A 22,647-nucleotide genomic window follows, 5' to 3' on the forward strand; every position below is an offset into this window, starting at 1 on the left:
GTACCTAGAGAGTATCTACAGAGTACCTAGAGAGTACCTAGAGAGTATCTAGAGAGTACCTAGAGAGTATCTACAGAGTACCTACAATATACCTAGAGAGTATCCACAGAGTACCTAGAGAGTATCTACAGAGTACCTACAGAGTACCTACAGAGTACCTAGAGAGTATCTACAGAGTATCTACAGAGTACCTACAGAGTACCTAGAGAGTATCTACAGAGTATCTACAGAGTACCTACAATATACCTAGAGAGTATCCACAGAGTACCTAGAGAGTATCTAGAGAGTACCTACAGAGTACCTAGAGAGTATCTACAGAGTACCTACAATATACCTAGAGAGTATCCACAGAGTACCTAGAGAGTATCTACAGAGTACCTACAGAGTACCTACAGGGTACCTAGAGAGTATCTACAGAGTATCTACAGAGTACCTAGAGAGTATCTACAGAGTACCTAGAGAGTATCTACAGAGTATCTACAGAGTACCTAGAGAGTATCTACAGAGTACCTACAATATACCTAGAGAGTATCCACAGAGTACCTAGAGAGTATCTACAGAGTACCTACAGAGTACCTAGAGAGTATCTACAGAGTACTTAGAGAGTACCTAGAGAGTATCTAGAGAGTATCTAGAGAGTACCTAGAGAGTATCTACAGAGTATCTACAGTATACCTACAGAGTATCCATAGAGTATCTACAGAGTATCCACAGAGTATCTACATTATGCCTAGAGAGTATCTACAGAGTATCTCCAAAGTATCCACAGAGTATCTACAGTATACCTACAGAGTATCCATAGAGTATCTACAGAGTATCCACAGAGTATCTACATTATGCCTAGAGAGTATCTACAGAGTATCTCCAAAGTATCCACAGAGCATCTACAGTACACCTACAGTGTATCCACAGAGTATCTACATAGTATCTACATAGTATTTAGCATATCCATAGAGTATCTACAGCGTAGATACAGAGTACCTATGAAAAATCGACATAGTATTCACAGTGTATTTGTAGTGGTGGCACTCTACATGGTGTGGTTTTGTAGTTGTGGCACTGTACATGATGTGGATTTGTAGTGGTGGCACTGTACATGATGTGAATTTGGAGTGGTGGCACTGTACATGATGTGGATTTGGAGTGGTGGCACTGTACATGATGTGGATTTGTAGTGGTGGCACTGTACATGATGTGAATTTGGAGTGGTGGCACTGTACATGGCGTGGATATGTAGGGGTGGCACTGTACATGATATGTATTTGTAGTGGTGGCACTGTACATGATATGTATTTGTAGTGGTGGCACTGTACATGATATGTATTTGTAGTGGTGGCACTGTACATGATGTGGATATGCAGGGGTGGCACTGTGCATGATGTGGATTTGTAGTGGTGGCACTGTACATTATGTGGATTTGTAGTGGGGGCACTGTACATGACGTGGATTTGTAGTGGTGGCACTGTACATGATGTGGTTTTGTAGTGGTGGCACTGTACATTATGTGGATTTGTAGTGGGGGCACTGTACATGATGTGGATTTGTAGTGGTGGCACTGTACATGGCTTGGATATGTAGGGGTGGCACTGTACATGACGTGGATTTGTAGTGGTGGCACTGTACATGATGTGGATTTGTAGTGGTGGCACTGTACATGATGTGGATTTGTAGTGGTGGCACTGTACATGATGTGGATTTGTAATGGTGGCACTGTACATGGCTTGGATATGTAGGGGTGGCACTGTACATGACGTGGATTTGTAGTGGTGGCACTGAACATGATGTGAATTTGGAGCGGGGGCACTGTACATGACGTAGATTTGGAGTGGTGGCATTGTACATGGCGTGGATATGCAGGGGTGGCATTGTACATGATGTGGATTTCACTGTACATGATGTGGATTTGTAGTGGGGGCACTGTACATGATGTGGATTTGTAGTGGTGGCACTGAACATGATGTGAATTTGGAGCGGGGGCACTGTACATGACGTAGATTTGGAGTGGTGGCATTGTACATGGCGTGGATATGCAGGGGTGGCATTGTACATGATGTGGATTTCACTGTACATGATGTGGATTTGTAGTGGGGGCACTGTACATGATGTGGATTTGTAGTGGTGGTACTGTACATGATGTGGTTTTGTAGTGGTGGCACTGTACATTATGTGGATTTGTAGTGGGGACACTGTACATGGCTTGGATATGTAGGGGTGGCACTGTACATGACGTGGATTTGTAGTGGTGGCACTGTACATGATGTGAATTTGTAGTGGTGGCACTGTACATGATGTGAATTTGTAGTGGTGGCACTGTACATGATGTGTATTTGTAATGGTGGCACTGTACATGGCTTGGATATGTAGGGGTGGCACTGTACATGATGTTGATTTGTAGTGGTGGCACTGTACATGACGTAGATTTGTAGTGGTGGCACTGTACATGATGTTGATTTGTAGTAGTGGCACTGTACATGGCGTGAATATGTAGGGGTGGCACTCTACATGGTGTGGTTTTGTAGTTGTGGCACTGTACGTAACGTGGATTTGTAGTGGTGGCACTGTGCATGATGTGGATTTGTAGTGATGGCACTGTACATGATGTGAAATTGTAGTGGTGGCACTGTACATGATGTGGATTTGTAGTGATGGCAGTGTACGTGACGTGGATTTTTTAGTGGTGGCACTGTACATGACATTGATTTGTAGTGGTGGCACTGTACATGATGTGGATTTGTAGTGGTGGCACCCTATAAACTACCAGTGTGATAAATTCCAGCAGGAAAATATCTGCAAAAAATGTGGCACAAAAGTTGCAGACTAGAAGGTGGCAGTGACCACGGGTTATAAGGAGCCTGAGCCACGTACAGCATGGTGTTTAATGTGATATTATATCCAATCTCTTCCATCATAGGGTGCACAGATTGTGACATTCTACAGAGATTTTCTCATTTCTGAGGCGCGTGTCACATTCCACGGGAACGTAGTGATTGTTTGTCACACCAGAGCGAATGTCACAATCTGTCACCCTTTTAGTGTCACGCCTTTGTTAGTTCATAGGGCCCGGGGATAGTTCATGGGGCCCGGCGATAGTTCAATGGGCCCGGTGTTTGTATTTTAAATAAAGAATTCTCTGAGGCGTGGGATATGAACCCCCCTACGTGGCACACCTATTCCTGACCTTTGTGGCTTATTGTTCCAGCACTGTATGTAATATACAGAAGTTTGATCTCCATTGTTTAGACTTTGTATACATAAGAGGGACGTCTGATAAGATAGCAGACTACTTCCCCTGGAAAGATCGTCACCTTGGACCTCTGCCAACGTGGCCTATCCATTCATTCTCTTCTACCACTTGTCCGTTTGTACAAAAATTACTTAAATTCGGCACTAACCTGAAAGCCAGAATTAATACACCGAGGTAGGTGTCACGGGTCAAGCAGGTGGAGCAGTTATACACGTCGTTAAACTGTAAAGAATACAAACAAAAGATTAGAAGATGCTCAGAGGGTGGCGGGAGGACAATGCACATTCGTGGCCAGACAATCCCCTCACCAGGTTTTTGATCTTCGCCTGCAGGTCCAGGAAGAGGGTGGATGTAGGGTCATTGAGGAGGGTGGAATACACCTGGTTGGTGATGTGCAGTCTCATGTAGATAGGAGTGATGAGCTGACTTGTGGTCTGTACCACAGAGGTGCTGGGTGAGGTGGCCCCCGTGGCATTTGAAGTTGCTGAATTTGCTGTGGATGTCACAGTACTTGCAGCGCTTGAAGTAGTTGAGGTACTATTTGTAGAATTTGTGTTACTTGGAGTAGTGCCTGTGGCAGGTGGTGCAGCTGTAGTACTATTTGCGGTACTTGCATTATTTACTTTGGTTGTGCCCGTGGCAGGTGGTGCAGCTGTAGTGCTATTTGCGGTACTTGCATTATTTACTGTGGTTGTGCCCGTGGCAGGTGGTGCAGCTGTAGTGCTATTTGCGGTACTTGCATTATTTACTGCGGTTGTGCCCGTGGCAGGTGGTGCAGCTGTAGTACTATTTGCGGTACTTGTATTATTTACTGTGGTTGTGCCCGTGGCTTGTGGTGCAGCTGTAGTGCTATTTGCGGTACTTGTATTATTTACTGCGGTTGTGCCCGTGGCTTGTGGTGCAGCTGTAGTACTATTTGTGGTACTTGTATTATTTACTGTGGTTGTGCCCGTGGCAGGTGGTCCAGTGGTAGTACTATTTGTGGTACTTGTATTATTTACTGTGGTTGTGCCCGTGGCTTGTGGTGCAGCTGTAGTACTATTTGCGGTACTTGTATTATTTACTGCAGTTGTGCCCGTGGCTTGTGGTGCAGCTGTAGTACTATTTGCGGTACTTGTATTATTTACTGCAGTTGTGCCCGTGGCTTGTGGTGCAGCTGTAGTACTATTTGCGGTACTTGTATTATTTACTGCAGTTGTGCCCGTGGCAGGTGGTGCAGCTGTAGTACTATTTGCGGTACTTGTATTATTTACTGTGGTTGTTCCCGTGGCAGGTGGTGCAGCTGTAGTACTATTTGCGGTGCTTGTATTATTTACTGTGATTGTGCCCGTGGCAGGTGGTGCAGCTGTAGTACTATTTGCAGTACTTGTATTATTTACTGTGGTTGTGCCCATGGCAGGTGGTCCAGTGGTAGTACTATTTGCGGTACTTGTATTATTTACTGTGGTTGTGCCCGTGGCAGGTGGTCCAGTGGTAGTACTATTTGCGGTACTTGTATTATTTACTGCGGTTGTGCCCGTGGCAGGTGGTCCAGTGGTAGTACTATTTGTGGTACTTGTATTATTTACTGTGGTTGTGCCCGTGGCAGGTGGTGCAGTGGCCGTACTATTTGTGGTACTTGTATTATTTACTGTAGTCACACCCGTGGCTTGCGGTCCAGTGGTAGTACTATTTGTGGTACTTGTATTATTTACTGTGGTTGTGCCCGTGGCAGGTGGTGAAGTGGCCGTACTATTTGTGGTACTTGTATTATTTACTGTAGTCACACCCGTGGCTTGCGGTCCAGTGGTAGTACTATTTGTGGTACTTGTATTATTTACTGTAGTCACACCCGTGGATTGTGGTCCAGTGGTAGTACTATTTGTGGTACTTGTATTATTTACTGCGGTTGTGCCCGTGGCAGGTGGTCCAGTGGTAGTATTATTTGTGGTACTTGTATTATTTACTGTGGCTGTGCCTGTGGCAGGTGGTGCAGTGGCCGTACTATTTGTGGTACTTGTATTACTTCCTGTAGTCACACCCGTGGCTTGCGGTGCAGTGGTCGTACCATTCGTGGCAATGTTTGCACGTATTGCTAAAAGAGAATAAGAAACAGGAATGATAACATGAAAATGAGAGATCTGATCCCACAGTATAGAAATGTATAGTATGTGCTGTACTGCGCTGTGGTATATGTCGGCACTATATACAGGTATAATGGGAATGGAATGTGGAGGACGTACATTGCAATATCCTTTCCATTGTTTTGCAGATTATTAATATTGGTGGAATGTCTCCCCCCTCCCCCGCCTCGTATCATTTCCCCTCTGTGAACTTCTCTCGCCCTGTTTGGTTGGAGGTGACTCTTCCTCGGGGCGCAGAGACTGATGCCAAAACACACAGCTTGGCATGCCGGGTCACAGAGCCGAACCAAGGAGGGAGGGAGGGAGGGGAGAGACAGAAGAGTCTGGAGAGGAGAGACAGAAGAGTCTGGAGTCCAGGGAGGAGAGACAGCAGAGTCTGGAGAGGAGAGACAGAAGAGTCCAGAGAGGAGAGACAGAAGAGTCTGGAGTCCAGGGAGGAGAGACAGAAGAGTCTGGAGAGGAGAGACAGAAGAGTCTGGAGTCCAGGGAGGAGAGACAGAAGAGTCTGGAGAGGAGAGACAGAAGAGTCCAGAGAGGAGAGACAGAAGAGTCTGGAGAGGAGAGACAGAAGAGTCCAGGGAGGAGAGACAGAAGAGTCCGGAGAGGAGAGACAGAAGAGTCTGGAGAGAAGAGACAGAAGAGTCCGGAGAGGAGAGACAGAAGAGTCTGGAGAGGAGAGACAGAAGAGTCTGGAGAGGAGAGACAGCAGAGTCTGGAGTCCAGGGAGGAGAGACAGAAGAGTCTGGAGTCCAGGGAGGAGAGACAGAAGAGTCCAGAGAGGAGAGACAGAAGAGTCCGGAGAAGAGAGACAGAAGAGTCCGGAGAGGAGAGACAGAAGAGTCTGGAGTCCAGGGAGGAGAGACAGAAGAGTCTGGAGTCCAGGGAGGAGAGACAGAAGAGTCCAGAGAGGAGAGACAGAAGAGTCCGGAGAAGAGAGACAGAAGAGTCCGGAGAGGAGAGACAGAAGAGTCCGGAGAGGAGAGACAGAAGAGTCCAGAGAGGAGAGACAGAAGAGTCCAGAGAGGAGAGACAGAAGAGTCCAGAGAGGAGAGACAGAAGAGTCTGGAGAGGAGAGACAGAAGAGTCTGGAGTCCAGGGAGGAGAGACAGAAGAGTCCAGAGAGGAGAGACAGAAGAGTCCAGAGAGGATAGACAAAAGAGTCTGGAGAGGAGAGACAGAAGAGTCCAGAGAGGATAGACAGAAGAGTCCAGAGAGGAGAGACAGAAGAGTCTGGAGAAGAGAGACAGAAGAGTCTGGAGAGGAGAGACAGAAGAGTCCGGAGAGGAGAGACAGAAGAGTCCAGAGAGGAGAGACAGAAGAGTCCAGAGAGGATAGACAAAAGAGTCTGGAGAGGAGAGACAGAAGAGTCCAGAGAGGATAGACAGAAGAGTCCAGAGAGGAGAGACAGAAGAGTCTGGAGAAGAGAGACAGAAGAGTCTGGAGAGGAGAGACAGAAGAGTCTGGAGAAGAGAGACAGAAGAGTCCGGAGAGGAGAGACAGAAGAGTCCAGAGAGGAGAGACAGAAGAGTCCGGAGAGGAAAGACAGAAGAGTCCAGAGAGGATAGACAGAAGAGTCCAGAGAGGAGAGACAGAAGAGTCTGGAGAGGAGAGACAGAAGAGTCTGGAGAGGAGAGACAGAAGAGTCTGGAGAGGAGAGACAGAAGAGTCTGGAGAGGAGAGACAGAAGAGTCTGGAGTCCAGGGAGGAGAGACAGAAGAGTCTGGAGTCCAGGGAGGAGAGACAGAAGAGTCTGGAGTCCAGGGAGGAGAGACAGAAGAGTCTGGAGAGAAGAGACAGAAGAGTCTGGAGAGGAGAGACAGAAGAGTCTGGAGAGGAGAGAAAGAAGAGTCTGGAGAAGAAAGACAGAAGAGTCCAGAGAGGATAGACAGAAGAGTCCAGAGAGGAGAGACAGAAGAGTCTGGAGAGGAGAGACAGAAGAGTCTGGAGAGGAGAGACAGAAGAGTCTGGAGAGGAGAGACAGAAGAGTCTGGAGTCCAGGGAGGAGAGACAGAAGAGTCTGGAGTCCAGGGAGGAGAGACAGAAGAGTCTGGAGTCCAGGGAGGAGAGACAGAAGAGTCTGGAGAGAAGAGACAGAAGAGTCTGGAGAGGAGAGACAGAAGAGTCTGGAGAGGAGAGACAGAAGAGTCTGGAGAGGAGAGAAAGAAGAGTCTGGAGTCCAGGGAGGAGAGACAGAAGAGTCCAGGAGGAGAGCGCAGAGACAGTAGAGCCCAGAGAGAAGAGATAGCAGAGTCCAGGGAGAAGAGCGCAGAGACAGCAGAGTCCAGGGAGGAGAGCGCAGAGACAGCAGAGTCCAGGGAGGAGAGCGCAGAGACAGCAGAGTCCAGGGAGGAGAGCGCAGAGACAGCAGAGTCCAGGGAGAAGAGATAGCAGAGTCCAGGGAGGAGAGTGCAGAGACAGCAGAGTCCAGGGAGAAGAGCACAGAGACAGCAGAGTCCAGGGAGGAGAGCGCAGAGACAGTAGAGCCCAAAGAGAAGAGATAGCAGAGTCCAGGGAGGAGAGTGCAGAGACAGCAGAGTCCAGGGAGAAGAGCACAGAGACAGCAGAGTACAGGGAGGAGAGTGCAGAGACAGCAGAGTCCAGGGAGGAGAGCGCAGAGACAGCAGAGTCCAGGGAGGAGAGTGCAGAGACAGCAGAGTCCAAGGAGAAGAGCGCAGAGACAGCAGAGTCCAGGGAGGAGAGTGCAGAGACAGCAGAGTCCAGGGAGGAGAGCGCAGAGACAGCAGAGTCCAGGGAGGAGAGTGCAGAGACAGCAGAGTCCAAGGAGAAGAGCGCAGAGACAGCAGAGTCCAGGGAGGAGAGTGCAGAGACAGCAGAGTCCAGGGAGGAGAGATAGCAGAGCCCAGGGAGGAGAGCGCAGAGACAGCAGAGTCCAGGGAGAAGAGCACAGAGACAGCAGAGTCCAGGGAGAAGAGCACAGAGACAGCAGAGCCCAGGGAGGAGAGTGCAGAGACAGCAGAGTCCAGGGAGGAGAGCGCAGAGACAGCAGAGTCTAGGGAGGAGAGCACAGAGACAGCAGAGTCCAGGGAGGAGAGACAGCAGAGCCCAGGGAGGGGAGCGCAGAGACAGCAGAGTCCAGGGAGGAGAGTGCAGAGACAGCAGAGTCCAGGGAGGAGAGCACAGAGACAGCAGAGCCCAGGGAGGAGAGTGCAGAGACAGCAGAGTCCAGGGAGAAGAGCACAGAGACAGCAGAGTCTAGGGAGGAGAGCACAGAGACAGCAGAGTCCAGAGAGGAGAGCACACAGACAGCAGAGTCCAGAGAGGAGAGATAGCAGAGCCCAGGGAGGAGAGCGCAGAGACAGCAGAGTCCAGGGAGGAGAGCGCAGAGACAGTAGAGTCCAGGGAAGAGAGCACAGAGACAGCAGAGTCCAGGGAGGAGAGCGCAGAGACAGTAGAGTCCAGAGAGGAGAGCGCAGAGACAGCAGAGTCCAGGGAGGAGAGCACAGAGACAGCAGAGTCCAGGGAGGAGAGCACAGAGACAGTAGAGTCCAGGGAGGAGAGCGCAGAGACAGTAGAGTCCAAAGAGGAGAGACAGCAGAGTCCAGGGAGAAGAGCACAGAGACAGCAGAGTCCAGGGAGAAGAGCACAGAGACAGCAGAGTCCAGGGAGGAGAGCGCAGAGACAGCAGAGTCCAGGGAGGAGAGCGCAGAGACAGCAGAGTCCAGGGAGGAGAGCACAGAGACAGCAGAGTCCAGGGAGGAGAGCGCAGAGACAGTAGAGTGCAGAGAGGAGAGCGCAGAGACAGCAGAGTCCAGGGAGGAGAGTGCAGAGACAGCAGAGTCCAGGGAGGAGAGCGCAGAGACAGCAGAGTCCAGGGAGGAGAGTGCAGAGACAGCAGAGTCCAAGGAGAAGAGCGCAGAGACAGCAGAGTCCAGGGAGGAGAGTGCAGAGACAGCAGAGTCCAGGGAGGAGAGCACAGAGACAGCAGAGTCCAGAGAGGAGAGATAGCAGAGCCCAGGGAGGAGAGCGCAGAGACAGCAGAGTCCAGGGAGAAGAGCACAGAGACAGCAGAGTCCAGGGAGAAGAGCACAGAGACAGCAGAGCCCAGGGAGGAGAGCGCAGAGACAGCAGAGTCCAGGGAGGAGAGTGCAGAGACAGCAGAGTCCAGGGAGGAGAACGCAGAGACAGCAGAGTCCAGGGAGAAGAGCACAGAGACAGCAGAGTCTAGGGAGGAGAGCACAGAGACACCAGAGTCCAGGGAGGAGAGACAGCAGAGCCCAGGGAGGGGAGCGCAGAGACAGCAGAGTCCAGGGAGGAGAGTGCAGAGACAGCAGAGTCCAGGGAGAAGAGCACAGAGACAGCAGAGTCCAGGGAGAAGAGCACAGAGACAGCAGAGTCCAGGGAGAAGAGCACAGAGACAGCAGAGTCCAGGGAGAAGAGCACAGAGACAGCAGAGTCCAGGGAGAAGAGCACAGAGACAGCAGAGTCCAGAGAGGAGAGCGCAGAGACAGCAGAGTCCAGAGAGGAGAGATAGCAGAGCCCAGGGAGGAGAGCGCAGAGACAGCAGAGTCCAGGGAGGAGAGCACAGAGACAGCAGAGTCCAGAGAGGAGAGATAGCAGAGCCCAGGGAGGAGAGCGCAGAGACAGCAGAGTCCAGGGAGGAGAGTGCAGAGACAGCAGAGTCCAGGGAGGAGAGCACAGAGACAGCAGAGTCCAGGGAGGAGAGCACAGAGACAGTAGAGTCCAGGGAGGAGAGTGCAGAGACAGTAGAGTCCAGAAAGGAGAGACAGCAGAGTCCAGGGAGAAGAGCACAGAGACAGCAGAGTCCAGGGAGAAGAGCGCAGAGACAGCAGAGTCCAGGGAGGAGAGCACAGAGACAGCAGAGTCCAGGGAGGAGAGCGCAGAGACAGCAGATTCCAGGGAGGAGAGCGCAGAGACAGTAGAGTCCAGAGAGGAGAGACAGCAGAGTCCAGGGAGAAGAGCACAGAGACAGCAGAGTCCAGGGAGGAGAGCGCAGAGACAGCAGAGTCCAGGGAGAAGAGCACAGAGACAGCAGAGCCCAGGGAGGAGAGTGCAGAGACAGCAGAGTCCAGGGAGGAGAACGCAGAGACAGCAGAGTCCAGGGAGAAGAGCACAGAGACAGCAGAGTCCAGGGAGGAGAGACAGCAGAGCCCAGGGAGGGGAGCGCAGAGACAGCAGAGTCCAGGGAGGAGAGTGCAGAGACAGCAGAGTCCAGGGAGAAGAGCACAGAGACAGCAGAGTCCAGGGAGAAGAGCACAGAGACAGCAGAGTCCAGGGAGAAGAGCACAGAGACAGCAGAGTCCAGGGAGAAGAGCACAGAGACAGCAGAGTCCAGAGAGGAGAGCGCAGAGACAGCAGAGTCCAGAGAGGAGAGATAGCAGAGCCCAGGGAGGAGAGCGCAGAGACAGCAGAGTCCAGGGAGGAGAGCACAGAGACAGCAGAGTCCAGAGAGGAGAGATAGCAGAGCCCAGGGAGGAGAGCGCAGAGACAGCAGAGTCCAGGGAGGAGAGTGCAGAGACAGCAGAGTCCAGGGAGGAGAGCACAGAGACAGCAGAGTCCAGGGAGGAGAGCACAGAGACAGTAGAGTCCAGGGAGGAGAGTGCAGAGACAGTAGAGTCCAGAAAGGAGAGACAGCAGAGTCCAGGGAGAAGAGCACAGAGACAGCAGAGTCCAGGGAGAAGAGCGCAGAGACAGCAGAGTCCAGGGAGGAGAGCACAGAGACAGCAGAGTCCAGGGAGGAGAGCACAGAGACAGCAGAGTCCAGGGAGGAGAGCGCAGAGACAGCAGATTCCAGGGAGGAGAGCGCAGAGACAGTAGAGTCCAGAGAGGAGAGACAGCAGAGTCCAGGGAGAAGAGCACAGAGACAGCAGAGTCCAGGGAGGAGAGCGCAGAGACAGCAGAGTCCAGGGAGGAGAGCGCAGAGACAGCAGAGTCCAGGGAGGAGAGCGCAGAGACAGCAGAGTCCAGGGAGGAGAGCACAGAGACAGCAGAGTCCAGGGAGGAGAGCACAGAGACAGCAGAGTCCAGGGAGGAGAGCGCAGAGACAGTAGAGTGCAGAGAGGAGAGCGCAGAGACAGCAGAGTCCAGGGAGGAGAGTGCAGAGACAGCAGAGTCCAGGGAGGAGAGCACAGAGACAGCAGAGTCCAGGGAGGACAGTGCAGAGGCAGCAGAGTCCAGGGAGGAGAGACAGCAGAGTCCAGGGAGGAGAGATAGCAGAGCCCAGGGAGGAGAGTGTAGAGACAGCAGAGTCCAGGGAGGAGAGTGCAGGGACAGCAGAGTCCAGGGAGGAGAGTGCAGAGACAGCAGAGTCCAGGGAGGAGAGCACAGAGACAGCAAAGTCCAGGGAGGAGAGTGCAGAGACAACAGAGTCCAGGGAGGAGAGCACAGAGACAGCAGAGTCCAGGGAGGAGAGAGCAGAGACAGCAGAGTCCAGGGAGGAGAGCACAGAGACAGCAGAGTCCAGAGAGGAGAGATAGCAGAGCCCAGGGAGGAGAGCGCAGAGACAGCAGAGTCCAGGGAGGAGAGCGCAGAGACAGCAGAGTCCAGGGAGGAGAGTGCAGAGACAGCAGAGTCCAGGGAGGAGAGCGCAGAGACAGCAGAGTCCAGGGAGAAGAGCACAGAGACAGCAGAGTCCAGAGAGGAGAGATAGCAGAGCCCAGGGAGGAGAGTGTAGAGACAGCAGAGTCCAGGGAGGAGAGTGCAGGGACAGCAGAGTCCAGGGAGGAGAGTGCAGAGACAGCAGAGTCCAGGGAGGAGAGCACAGAGACAGCAAAGTCCAGGGAGGAGAGTGCAGAGACAACAGAGTCCAGGGAGGAGAGCACAGAGACAGCAGAGTCCAGGGAGGAGAGAGCAGAGACAGCAGAGTCCAGGGAGGAGAGCACAGAGACAGCAGAGTCCAGAGAGGAGAGATAGCAGAGCCCAGGGAGGAGAGCGCAGAGACAGCAGAGTCCAGGGAGGAGAGCGCAGAGACAGCAGAGTCCAGGGAGGAGAGTGCAGAGACAGCAGAGTCCAGGGAGGAGAGCGCAGAGACAGCAGAGTCCAGGGAGAAGAGCACAGAGACAGCAGAGCCCAGGGAGGAGAGCACAGAGACAGCAGAGTCCAGGGAGGAGAGCGCAGAGACAGCAGAGTCCAGGGAGAAGGGCACAGAGACAGCAGAGCCCAGGGAGGAGAGCACAGAGACAGCAGAGTCCAGGGAGGAGAGCGCAGAGACAGTAGAGTCCAGAGAGGAGAGACAGCAGAGTCCAGGGAGAAGAGCACAGAGACAGCAGAGTCCAGGGAGGAGAGCACAGAGACAGAAGAGTCCAGGGAGGAGAGCGCAGAGACAGCAGAGTCCAGGGAGAAGAGCACAGAGACAGCAGAGTCCAGGGAGAAGGGCACAGAGACAGCAGAGCCCAGGGAGGAGAGCACAGAGACAGCAGAGTCCAGGGAGGAGAGCGCAGAGACAGTAGAGTCCAGAGAGGAGAGACAGCAGAGTCCAGGGAGAAGAGCACAGAGACAGCAGAGTCCAGGGAGGAGAGCACAGAGACAGAAGAGTCCAGGGAGGAGAGCGCAGAGACAGCAGAGTCCAGGGAGGAGAGCACAGAGACAGCAGAGTCCAGGGATGAGAGTGCAGAGACAGCAGAGTCCAGGGAGGAGAGCACAGAGACAGCAGAGTCCAGGGAGGAGAGTGCAGAGACAGCAGAGTCCAGGGAGGAGAGCACAGAGACAGCAGAGTCCAGAGAGGAGAGATAGCAGAGCCCAGGGAGGAGAGCGCAGAGACAGCAGAGTCCAGGGAGGAGAGCGCAGAGACAGCAGAGTCCAGGGAGGAGAGTGCAGAGACAGCAGAGTCCAGGGAGGAGAGCGCAGAGAGAGCAGAGTCCAGGGAGAAGAGCACAGAGACAGCAGAGTCCAGGGAGAAGAGCACAGAGACAGCAGAGCCCAGGGAGGAGAGCGCAGAGACAGCAGAGTCCAGGGAGGAGAGCGCAGAGACAGTAGAGTCCAGAGAGGAGAGACAGCAGAGTCCAGGGAGAAGAGCACAGAGACAGCAGAGTCCAGGGAGGAGAGCACAGAGACAGAAGAGTCCAGGGAGGAGAGCGCAGAGACAGTAGAGTCCAGGGAGAAGAGCACAGAGACAGCAGAGTCCAGGGAGAAGAGCACAGAGACAGCAGAGCCCAGGGAGGAGAGCGCAGAGACAGCAGAGTCCAGGGAGGAGAGCGCAGAGACAGTAGAGTCCAGGGAGAAGAGCACAGAGACAGCAGAGTCCAGGGAGAAGAGCACAGAGACAGCAGAGCCCAGGGAGGAGAGCGCAGAGACAGCAGAGTCCAGGGAGGAGAGCGCAGAGACAGTAGTGTCCAGAGAGGAAAGCGCAGAGATAGCAGAGTCCAGAGAGGAGACTGCAGAGACTTGATTTTTTGGCTTGGATGAAGAGTGCACCCCCTTTCCCTTCAATTCCCACCACAACCTGAACAAATATTCTACAGATTGGACATCCTGATATTCCAGGGTAGCTAGAGATTTCTTAAATTCCCAAAATAATGTTCTATTAACCCTTTACTGACAATAATTGGTCCTTGAAGAAAGAGCTGATTGGGTGAAGGTGACCAGTCAGGGAATCTATTGGGGATCCACCAATAATCTCCCCACCAATAATCTCCCCACCAATCATCTTTCCACCAATAATCTCCGCACCAATTATCTCTCCACCAATCATCTCTCCAACAATCATCTCCCCACCAATCATCTCCCCACCAATCATCTCCCCACCAATAATGTCCCCACCAATCATCTCTCCACAAATTATCTCTCCAACAATTACCTCCCCATCAATTTTATTTTCACCAATAATCTCTCCAACAATCATTTCCCCACCAAAGATCTCCCCACCAAGGATCTCTCCACCAATCATCTCCCCACCAATCATCTCTCCACCAATAATCTCCCCACCAATCATCTCTTCACCAATCATCTCCCCACCAGTCATCTCTCCACCAATCATCTCTCCACAATAATCTCCCCACCAATCATCTCTTCACTAATCATCTACCCACCAATCATCTCTCCACCAATCATCTCTCCATCAATCATCTCTCCATCAATCATCTCCCCCCCAATCATCTCTCCACCAATCATCTCTCCAACACTAATCTCTCCACCAATCATCTCCCCACCAATAATCTCTCCAACAATTATCTCCCCACCAAAGATCTTCCCACCAAGGATCTCTGCACCAACAATCTCCCCACCAATTATCTCCCCACCAATCATCTCTTCACAAATTATCTCTCCAATAATTACCTCCCCATCAATTTTATCTTCATCAATAATCTCTCCAACAATCATCTCCCCACCAAAGATCTCCCCACCAATCACGTCTCCACCAATCATCTCCCCACCAATCATCTCTCCACCAATAATCTCCCCACCAATCAGCTCCCCACCAATCATCTCCCCACCAATCATCTCTTCACCAATCATCTCCCCACCAATCATCTCCCCACCAATAATGTCCCCACCAATCATCTCTCCACAAATTATCTCTCCAACAATTACCTCCCCATCAATTTTATTTTCACCAATAATCTCTCCAACAATCATTTCCCCACCAAAGATCTCCCCACCAAGGATCTCTCCACCAATCATCTCCCCACCAATCATCTCTCCACCAATAATCTCCCCACCAATCATCTCTTCACCAATCATCTCCCCACCAGTCATCTCTCCACCAATCATCTCTCCACAATAATCTCCCCACCAATCATCTCTTCACTAATCATCTACCCACCAATCATCTCTCCACCAATCATCTCTCCATCAATCATCTCTCCATCAATCATCTCCCCCCCAATCATCTCTCCACCAATCATCTCTCCAACACTAATCTCTCCACCAATCATCTCCCCACCAATAATCTCTCCAACAATTATCTCCCCACCAAAGATCTTCCCACCAAGGATCTCTGCACCAACAATCTCCCCACCAATTATCTCCCCACCAATCATCTCTTCACAAATTATCTCTCCAATAATTACCTCCCCATCAATTTTATCTTCATCAATAATCTCTCCAACAATCATCTCCCCACCAAAGATCTCCCCACCAATCACGTCTCCACCAATCATCTCCCCACCAATAATCTCCCCACCAATCAGCTCCCCACCAATCATCTCCCCACCAATCATCTCTTCACCAATCATCTCCCCACCAATCATCTCACCACCAATCATCTCACCACCAATCTTCTCCCCACCAATCATCTCTCCACCAATAATCTCTCCACCAATCATCTTCCCACCAATCATCTCCCCACCAATCATCTCTCCACCAATCATCTCCCCACCAATCATCTCTCCACCACTCATCTCCCCACCAATCATCTCTCCACCAATCATCTCCCCACCAATCATCTTTCCACCAAAAATCTCTCCACCAATCATCTCCCCACCAATAATCTCTCCAACAATTATCTCCCCACCAATTATCTCCCCACCAATCATCTCTCCACTAATTATCTCTCCAATAATTACCTCCCCACCAATCATCTCTCCACAAATTATCTCTCCAATAATTACCCCCCCCCATCAATTTTCTCTTCACCAATAATCTCTCCAACAATCATCTCACCACCAAAGATCTCTCCACCAATTATCCCTCTACCAATAATCTCCCCACCAATAATCTCTCCAACAATTATCTCCCTACCAATCATCTCTCCAATAATTATCTCCCCACCAATTATCTCGATTGCCAAAAGAGAGGGCAGTGATTTATTTGCTTCCACGGGAAATACGGCATCTGATAATTCTGCCTATTTTTTCCACAATTTCACAAATAGTTTTAACTTTTTTACATTTTTTTTATTTCATGTCGCAGATTTCCATCTCAAACTTCTGTCAATGGGGGAAAGCGATGAAATTGTACATGGAGGTCACATGGCGCAGGTATTTTCAGCAGGACACACCTGATATATGAAGCCCCTTTAACACATATAAAGGCTGTACCCACACGCATACAAGGATTTATCCATTTATTTTATCCCGGATATAAATTCTTTAAGAACGCCATCATAGAACAATCTGACTAGAGAACAACATTACAGAACTTTCTACAGAGACATCGCCATAGCCAATCTAGCCAGAAGACACCATTACTGAGATTTTCAACAGAGACTTCGGCATGGAAAAATACAACTAAAGGATGACATTACAGAACCTTCTACGGAGAACAACTTCATAGAACAATCAAACCAGAAGACAACATTACAGAACTTTCTAAGGAAAACACTGTGATAGAACAATCTAGTCAGAGGTTGACACTTTAGAACCTTCTACAGAGAACATCATCATAGAATAATTTAGCAAGAAGATGACATTACAGAACTTCCTATGGAAAAGCTAGTCATAGACAAAAATCTAGTCAGAAATCAACATTATGGAACTTTCTACAGAGAGTATACTACCAGAAAATTACATTACAAAACTCTCTACGGAGAACATCATCAAAGAACAATTTAGTCAGACTGTGACATTATGGAAACCTCTATGGAGATCATTGTCATAAAACAATCTAACCAGAGGATGATGTAACAGTAACAGAACTTTCTATGGAGCATAGAAATATGGGATCTTCCATAGAGAACTGTGTAATAAAACAAACTGGTCAGAAGACTTCATTACAGGATCATCGACAGAGAATATTGTGATAGAACAATCCAACCAAAGGATGACAGTACGGGACTTTCTATGGAGAACATCATCATAGAGCATTCTAACCAAAAGACCGCATCACAGAACTTTCTTCAGGGAACATTGCCATAGAACAATCTAGCCAGAAGACATTACATACATTTCTACAGAGGATATCAAGATAGAACAATCTAACCAAAGAAAGACATCACAGAACTTTCTACAGGGAATGTTATCATAGAACAATCTAACCAGAGGATAACATGACAAAACTTTCTTCAGAGAATATCATAGAACACTCTAAGCAGAGGAAGGCGTTACAGAACTTTCTACAGAGAATATCAGTAAAGAACAATCTAACCAAATGAAGAAGTTACAGATCGTTCTACAAAGAATGTTATAATAGAACATTCTAGTCAGGGAAGACGTTACGAACTTTCCATAGAGAACATCGTCATACAACAAAGATAACATTATGAACACTTTTATGGAGGACATTGTCAAAGAACAAACTAACCAGAGGAAGAAATTACAGAACATTCTACAAAGAATGTTATCATAGAACAATCTAGTCAAGGAGGACATTAAGGAACTTTCCATAGAGAACATCATCATACAACAAACTAGTCAGAAGATAACATTATGGACACTTCTATGGAGGACATTGCCATAGAGCAATCTAACCTGAGGATGATGTAACAGAACATTCTATTGAGAATATTGTGATAGAACAATCTAACCAGAGGACTACATTACAGAACCATCTACAGATAACATTGTGATAGAACAATCAAACCAGAGGAGGACATTACAGGACTTTCTATGGAAAACATCATAGAACAATCTAACCGAAGGACAAAATCACAGAACTTTCTATGGAGAACATTGCCATAGAACAATTTAACTAGAAAACAACATTACAGAACTTTCTACAGAGAATATCAATATAGAACAATCTAACCAGAGAAAGACGTACAGAACTTTCTACAATGATTGTTCACATAGAACAATCTAACCAAAGGATAACATTACAGAACTTTTTATGGAGAACATTGCCATAGAACAATTTAACTAGAAGAGGACATGAAAGAACGAAGGATATCATCATAGAGCAGTCATACCAGATAAAGATGTTACAGAACTTTCTACTTATCATAGAACAATCTAACCAGAGGAAGACATTGCAGAACTTTACTACAAAGAATGGTATCATAGAACAGTCAATCCAGAGGCTGACATTATAGAACCTTTTATGGAGAAAATTGCCATAGAACAAGCAAACCAAAGGATGACATTACAGAACTTTCTATGGAGAACATCATCATAGAACTATCTAACCATAGGACAACTTTCTACGAAGAACATTGCCATAGAACATTTTAACTAGAAGACGACATGAAAGAACAGAGAATATCATCCTAGAACAGTCATACCAGACAAAGATGTTACAGAACTTTCTACACAGAATGTTATCACAGAACAATCTAACCGGAGGCCAGCAGTATAGAATCTTTTATGGAGAACATCAACATTAGAACATTCAAACCAGAGGATGACATTACGGGACTTTCTATGGAGAACATCATTATAGAACAATATTACCAGAAGATATTACGGAACTTTCCACAGAGGGTATTAATAGAGAACAATCTAACCAGAGGAAGACATTACAGAACTTTATACACAGAATGTTATCATAGAACAATCTAACCTCAGGCCCACATTACAGAACCTTTTATGGAGAACACCGTCATAAAACAATCTTACTAGAAGATGACATTACGGAACTTTCTACAGAAAATGTTGCCATAGAGAAATCTGACAAGGAAATGATATATTATAGCACCCGCTATAGAATGAACTATTGTAGAGCCGCTCCCGCCATGGCCCTTTTTTCGGAATAGAAGGACAATTCATCTCATAAACATCCTTCACGGAACAACGTATCACCTTCTACAGGAAGTCTCCTTATGAGAAACGTTCCAACATTAAAGAGCTTCCACCTGAGCTGATGGAGAGAAGAGATTACAGACTTAATGAGTAAAGAACGTTCTCCTCCCAGCCAGATAATCCCTACAGAAGATTTAACCATGGAAGGTTACAGATAGAAATCTCTAAATCTTACAAATCTTGAATTGTAACTTCTTTTCCTCAAAAATTAAGGTAAAACATTTTTTAAAAAATGTTCTTTTACATTCACATGTTTCATTAGGGGATCTTTCAGTTCCACGTAGAATAAAATGTCATAAGATCCACCCACCGCGAGGAGAGATAAAAGGCTGACCCCGTAACGATGGCCGAACCCCATAAAATGCGTCTTATACCTCAACCCCAGGGGCAGCGGAAGGATTGTCCCCTCAGAACACACAAATAATTCTTCTAGCATGGCTGAAAATCACCACCAATTTCTATTAACCCCCTTAGTGGAGGACCATGGGTGACGGATTGCCCTACCGAAGAAGCCCCCAGTCACATCCTTAGGCCCCCCTAACATCTACTCCAATATTAGGGCTCGACAAGTGGCCTCCTCATCTTCTCTTCCCCTAAACAATTGTCCATCCTCAGCTCTACAATAGTTAAAGCCCCCCATCACACCCTAGGGCCCCCCCAACATCTACAGCTTATACTGATACTTACCAGACGGCCCCGCTGAAGAAGCCCCCCTAGTCACATCCTGGAGGCCCCCCAACATCTACAGCTTATATTGATCCTTATAAGATGGCCCTGCCGAAGCAGCCCCCCTAGTCACATCCTTAGGACCCCAACATCTGCAGTTTATACTGATCCTTATAAGATGGCCCTGTCAAATAAGCCCCCCCCGTCACATCCTTAGCCCCAACATCTACAGCTTATACTGATCATTCTGCCAAAGAAGCCCCCCCCTAGCCACATCCTGGGACCCCCCCAACATCTACAGCTTATACTGATCCCTATCAGAAGGCTCTGCCGAAGAAGCCCCCCCTAGCCACATCCTGGGACCCCCCAACATCTACAGCTTATACTGATCCTTACCAGATGGCCCCTCCAAAAAAGCCACCCTAGTCACATCCTGGGGGGCCCCCCAACATCTACAGCTTATACTGATCCTTATAAGATGGCCCTGCCGAAGAAGCCCCCAAGTCACATCCTGGGGGCCCCCCAAACATCTACAGCTTAAACTGATCCTTAAAAGATGGCCCTGTCAAAGCAGCCCCCAAGTCACATCCTGGGGGCCCCCCAACATCTACAGCTTATACTGATCCCTACCAGATGGCTCCATCCTCAGCTCCACAATAGTTGAAGGCTGGTGTATGCTCAGCAGAGACCCCAAAACATATCCTCAATTTTGGGACCCCCATGGATCTTGTCACCCTACTTTCTGTGTCTCCTGAACATTGATTTTAAAAACCAAATGTCCTCTTAACTCAACGTCCTCATTGACAATATTTAAGGCCGGGGAATGTTCATCAGGGACCCCAAATCCCTCAGGTCAGACCCGGCCCGAATGGTTGGTGTCCTGCTCTTCTGTCCCTCAAGCGATGAAGTTTCCTATTACTATTAAACTAACTACTATTAAATTTGATGGGGACCCCAAAACATATTCTAAATTACGAGGCTCCCACCCATTCCCAGTACATTCGATGTCTTCTAAAAATTTCTTAGTACTCAAAACACCTTTGAGGACCCAGTTCTCCCAGACAACATTTAGGGTGGGGGTCTACTCAACAGGGACCCCAAATACTAATTCTCAGCTCAGATTGGATCTCAGTGCATTCTATCCCAGTATATTCAAACCCAGCTCAGATCGGACCCCAGTACATTAGATCCCAGCTTAGATTTGACCCCAGCACATTTGATCCCAGCTCAGATCGGACCCCAGTACATTTGATCGCAGCTCAGATCAGACTCCAGTACATTCGATCCCAGCTCAGATCGGACCCCAGTACATTCGATCCCAGCTCAGATAGGACCCCAGTACATTCAATCTCAGCTCAGGTCGGACCCCAGTACATTCGATCCCAACTCATATCGGACCCCAGTACATTCGATCCCAGCTCAGATCGGGCCCCAGTACATTCGATCCCAACACAGATTGATCCCACTACATTCTGCCCCTCTGGCTCCTACGATAAGAGGGATTTTGTTGCTTTGCCCCTCCAATAAAACATTGGGGGGCTGACACCTGCGCAGGAGAAAAAACGTACTGTATTGAGAACTCTGAGGCCTCAGTCCCCGAAAATTCCCCTTCTCCAGACTGGAGGGTCCCTTGACTCTCTTCTTCTCTGGACTGGAGGGACCCTTGACCCTCTTCTTCTCCGGACTGGAGCGTCACTTGACTCTCTTCTTCTCCGGACTGGAGCGTCCCTTGACTCTCTTCTTCTCCAGACTGGAGCGTCCCTTGACTCTCTTCTTCTCCAAACTGGAAGGTCCCTTAACTCTCTTCTTCGCCAGACTGGAGGGTCCCTTGATTCTCTTCTTCTCCAGACTGGAGGGTCCCTTAACTCTCTTCTTCGCCAGACTGGAGGGTGCCTTAACTCTCTTCTTCTCCAGACTGGAGGGTCCCTTAACTCTCTTCTTCTCCAGACTGGAGGGTCCCTTAACTCTCTTCTTCTCCAGACTGGAGGGTCCCTTAACTCTCTTCTTCTCCGGACTGGAGGGTCCTTTGAATCTCCTCTTCTCCAGACTGGAGGGTCCTTTGAATCTCTTCTTCTCCAGACTGAAGGGTCCCTTGACTGTGTCTTCTTAAGGGGTCCTTCCACCTTCTACATCTTCTACCATTTCCATCAGAGGTCAGATTCTGGATCTTCGGAACAGATGTCACCTGATCTTCTTAGAATCACACGGGGCTCCTTTTTTTGTTTGGGCCCTCAACATCCCCCCCCCACCTTCCTCCCAGGAGAGGTTTACATTTTGGACCCCCCAACACCCCACGCTCCCCATTTGAGAAGTTTAAGGCTCAGATACCTCCAACACCCCAAAATGTATTCCCATCATCTACACTTGGTAGGACCCCCCCCCTGACCCCCATTTTGTGCGGCACTTACATAGAGCGAGGATGAGGAGGGCGGTAAGGGTCCTGGTTTTGGACATCTTGGCTGCTCCTACGTCTGTCTCTCCTTCTGTCCGTCTGCCAGAACTTCAGTCCCTCGGGCACCTGTAGGCAGGTGGATCAGCCCCCCCCCTCCCCCGCCCCGCCCGATAGGCGTTCTGTGTCACTCGGCAGTGAAGGACCTGTGAGGTCACTAAACAAATTTACTGACTTATTTTTAGATACTTGAGACCATTAACTCTTTCCACAGATTTCACCTGAGGGGGGGTGGGGGGCAAATCCCGGAGGAAAGGTCCTGGAATGGTGACTGTGAGGAGCTCCTGACTCCGGGAAAGTTGTCCCTGGAAAAGGTCCCAGCACCCCTCCCCCTCCACTCTGCTAATCAAATATTATTCTACAACTTCTCATTATTTAGAGAAAGATAAAAGTAACAATGTATAAAGTGTGGGAAGTGTATATGGGGACGATAACAATGTATAAAGTGTGGGAAGTATATATGGGGACGATAACAATGTATAAAGTGTGGGAAGTGTATATGGGGACGATAACAATGTATAAAGTGTGGGAAGTGTATATGGGGACGATAACAATGTATAAAGTGTGGGAAGTGTA

The 22,647-nt window shown here is 49.1% G+C and overlaps 1 protein-coding gene across 1 annotated transcript in view; it reads right to left on the bottom strand.

The window, feature by feature from the left end:
- MUC1 (mucin 1, cell surface associated) overlaps positions 1-22,186 on the bottom strand; it is a 31,193-nt gene extending 9,007 nt beyond the window's left edge. The window contains exons 1-3 of the mRNA XM_073608736.1: positions 22,031-22,186; positions 3,553-5,318; positions 3,393-3,466 (exon numbers count right to left, since the gene is read on the bottom strand). Coding sequence (XP_073464837.1) covers positions 3,393-3,466; positions 3,553-5,318; positions 22,031-22,076 — 1,886 coding nt within the window. The 5' untranslated portion in view covers positions 22,077-22,186. The remainder of the gene's footprint in view (positions 1-3,392; positions 3,467-3,552; positions 5,319-22,030) is intronic.
- Between the last annotated feature and the right edge of the window lie 461 nt (positions 22,187-22,647).

This window comes from Aquarana catesbeiana, linkage group LG13, assembly GCF_042186555.1.
Source record: "Aquarana catesbeiana isolate 2022-GZ linkage group LG13, ASM4218655v1, whole genome shotgun sequence".
NCBI lineage: Eukaryota > Metazoa > Chordata > Amphibia > Anura > Ranidae > Aquarana > Aquarana catesbeiana.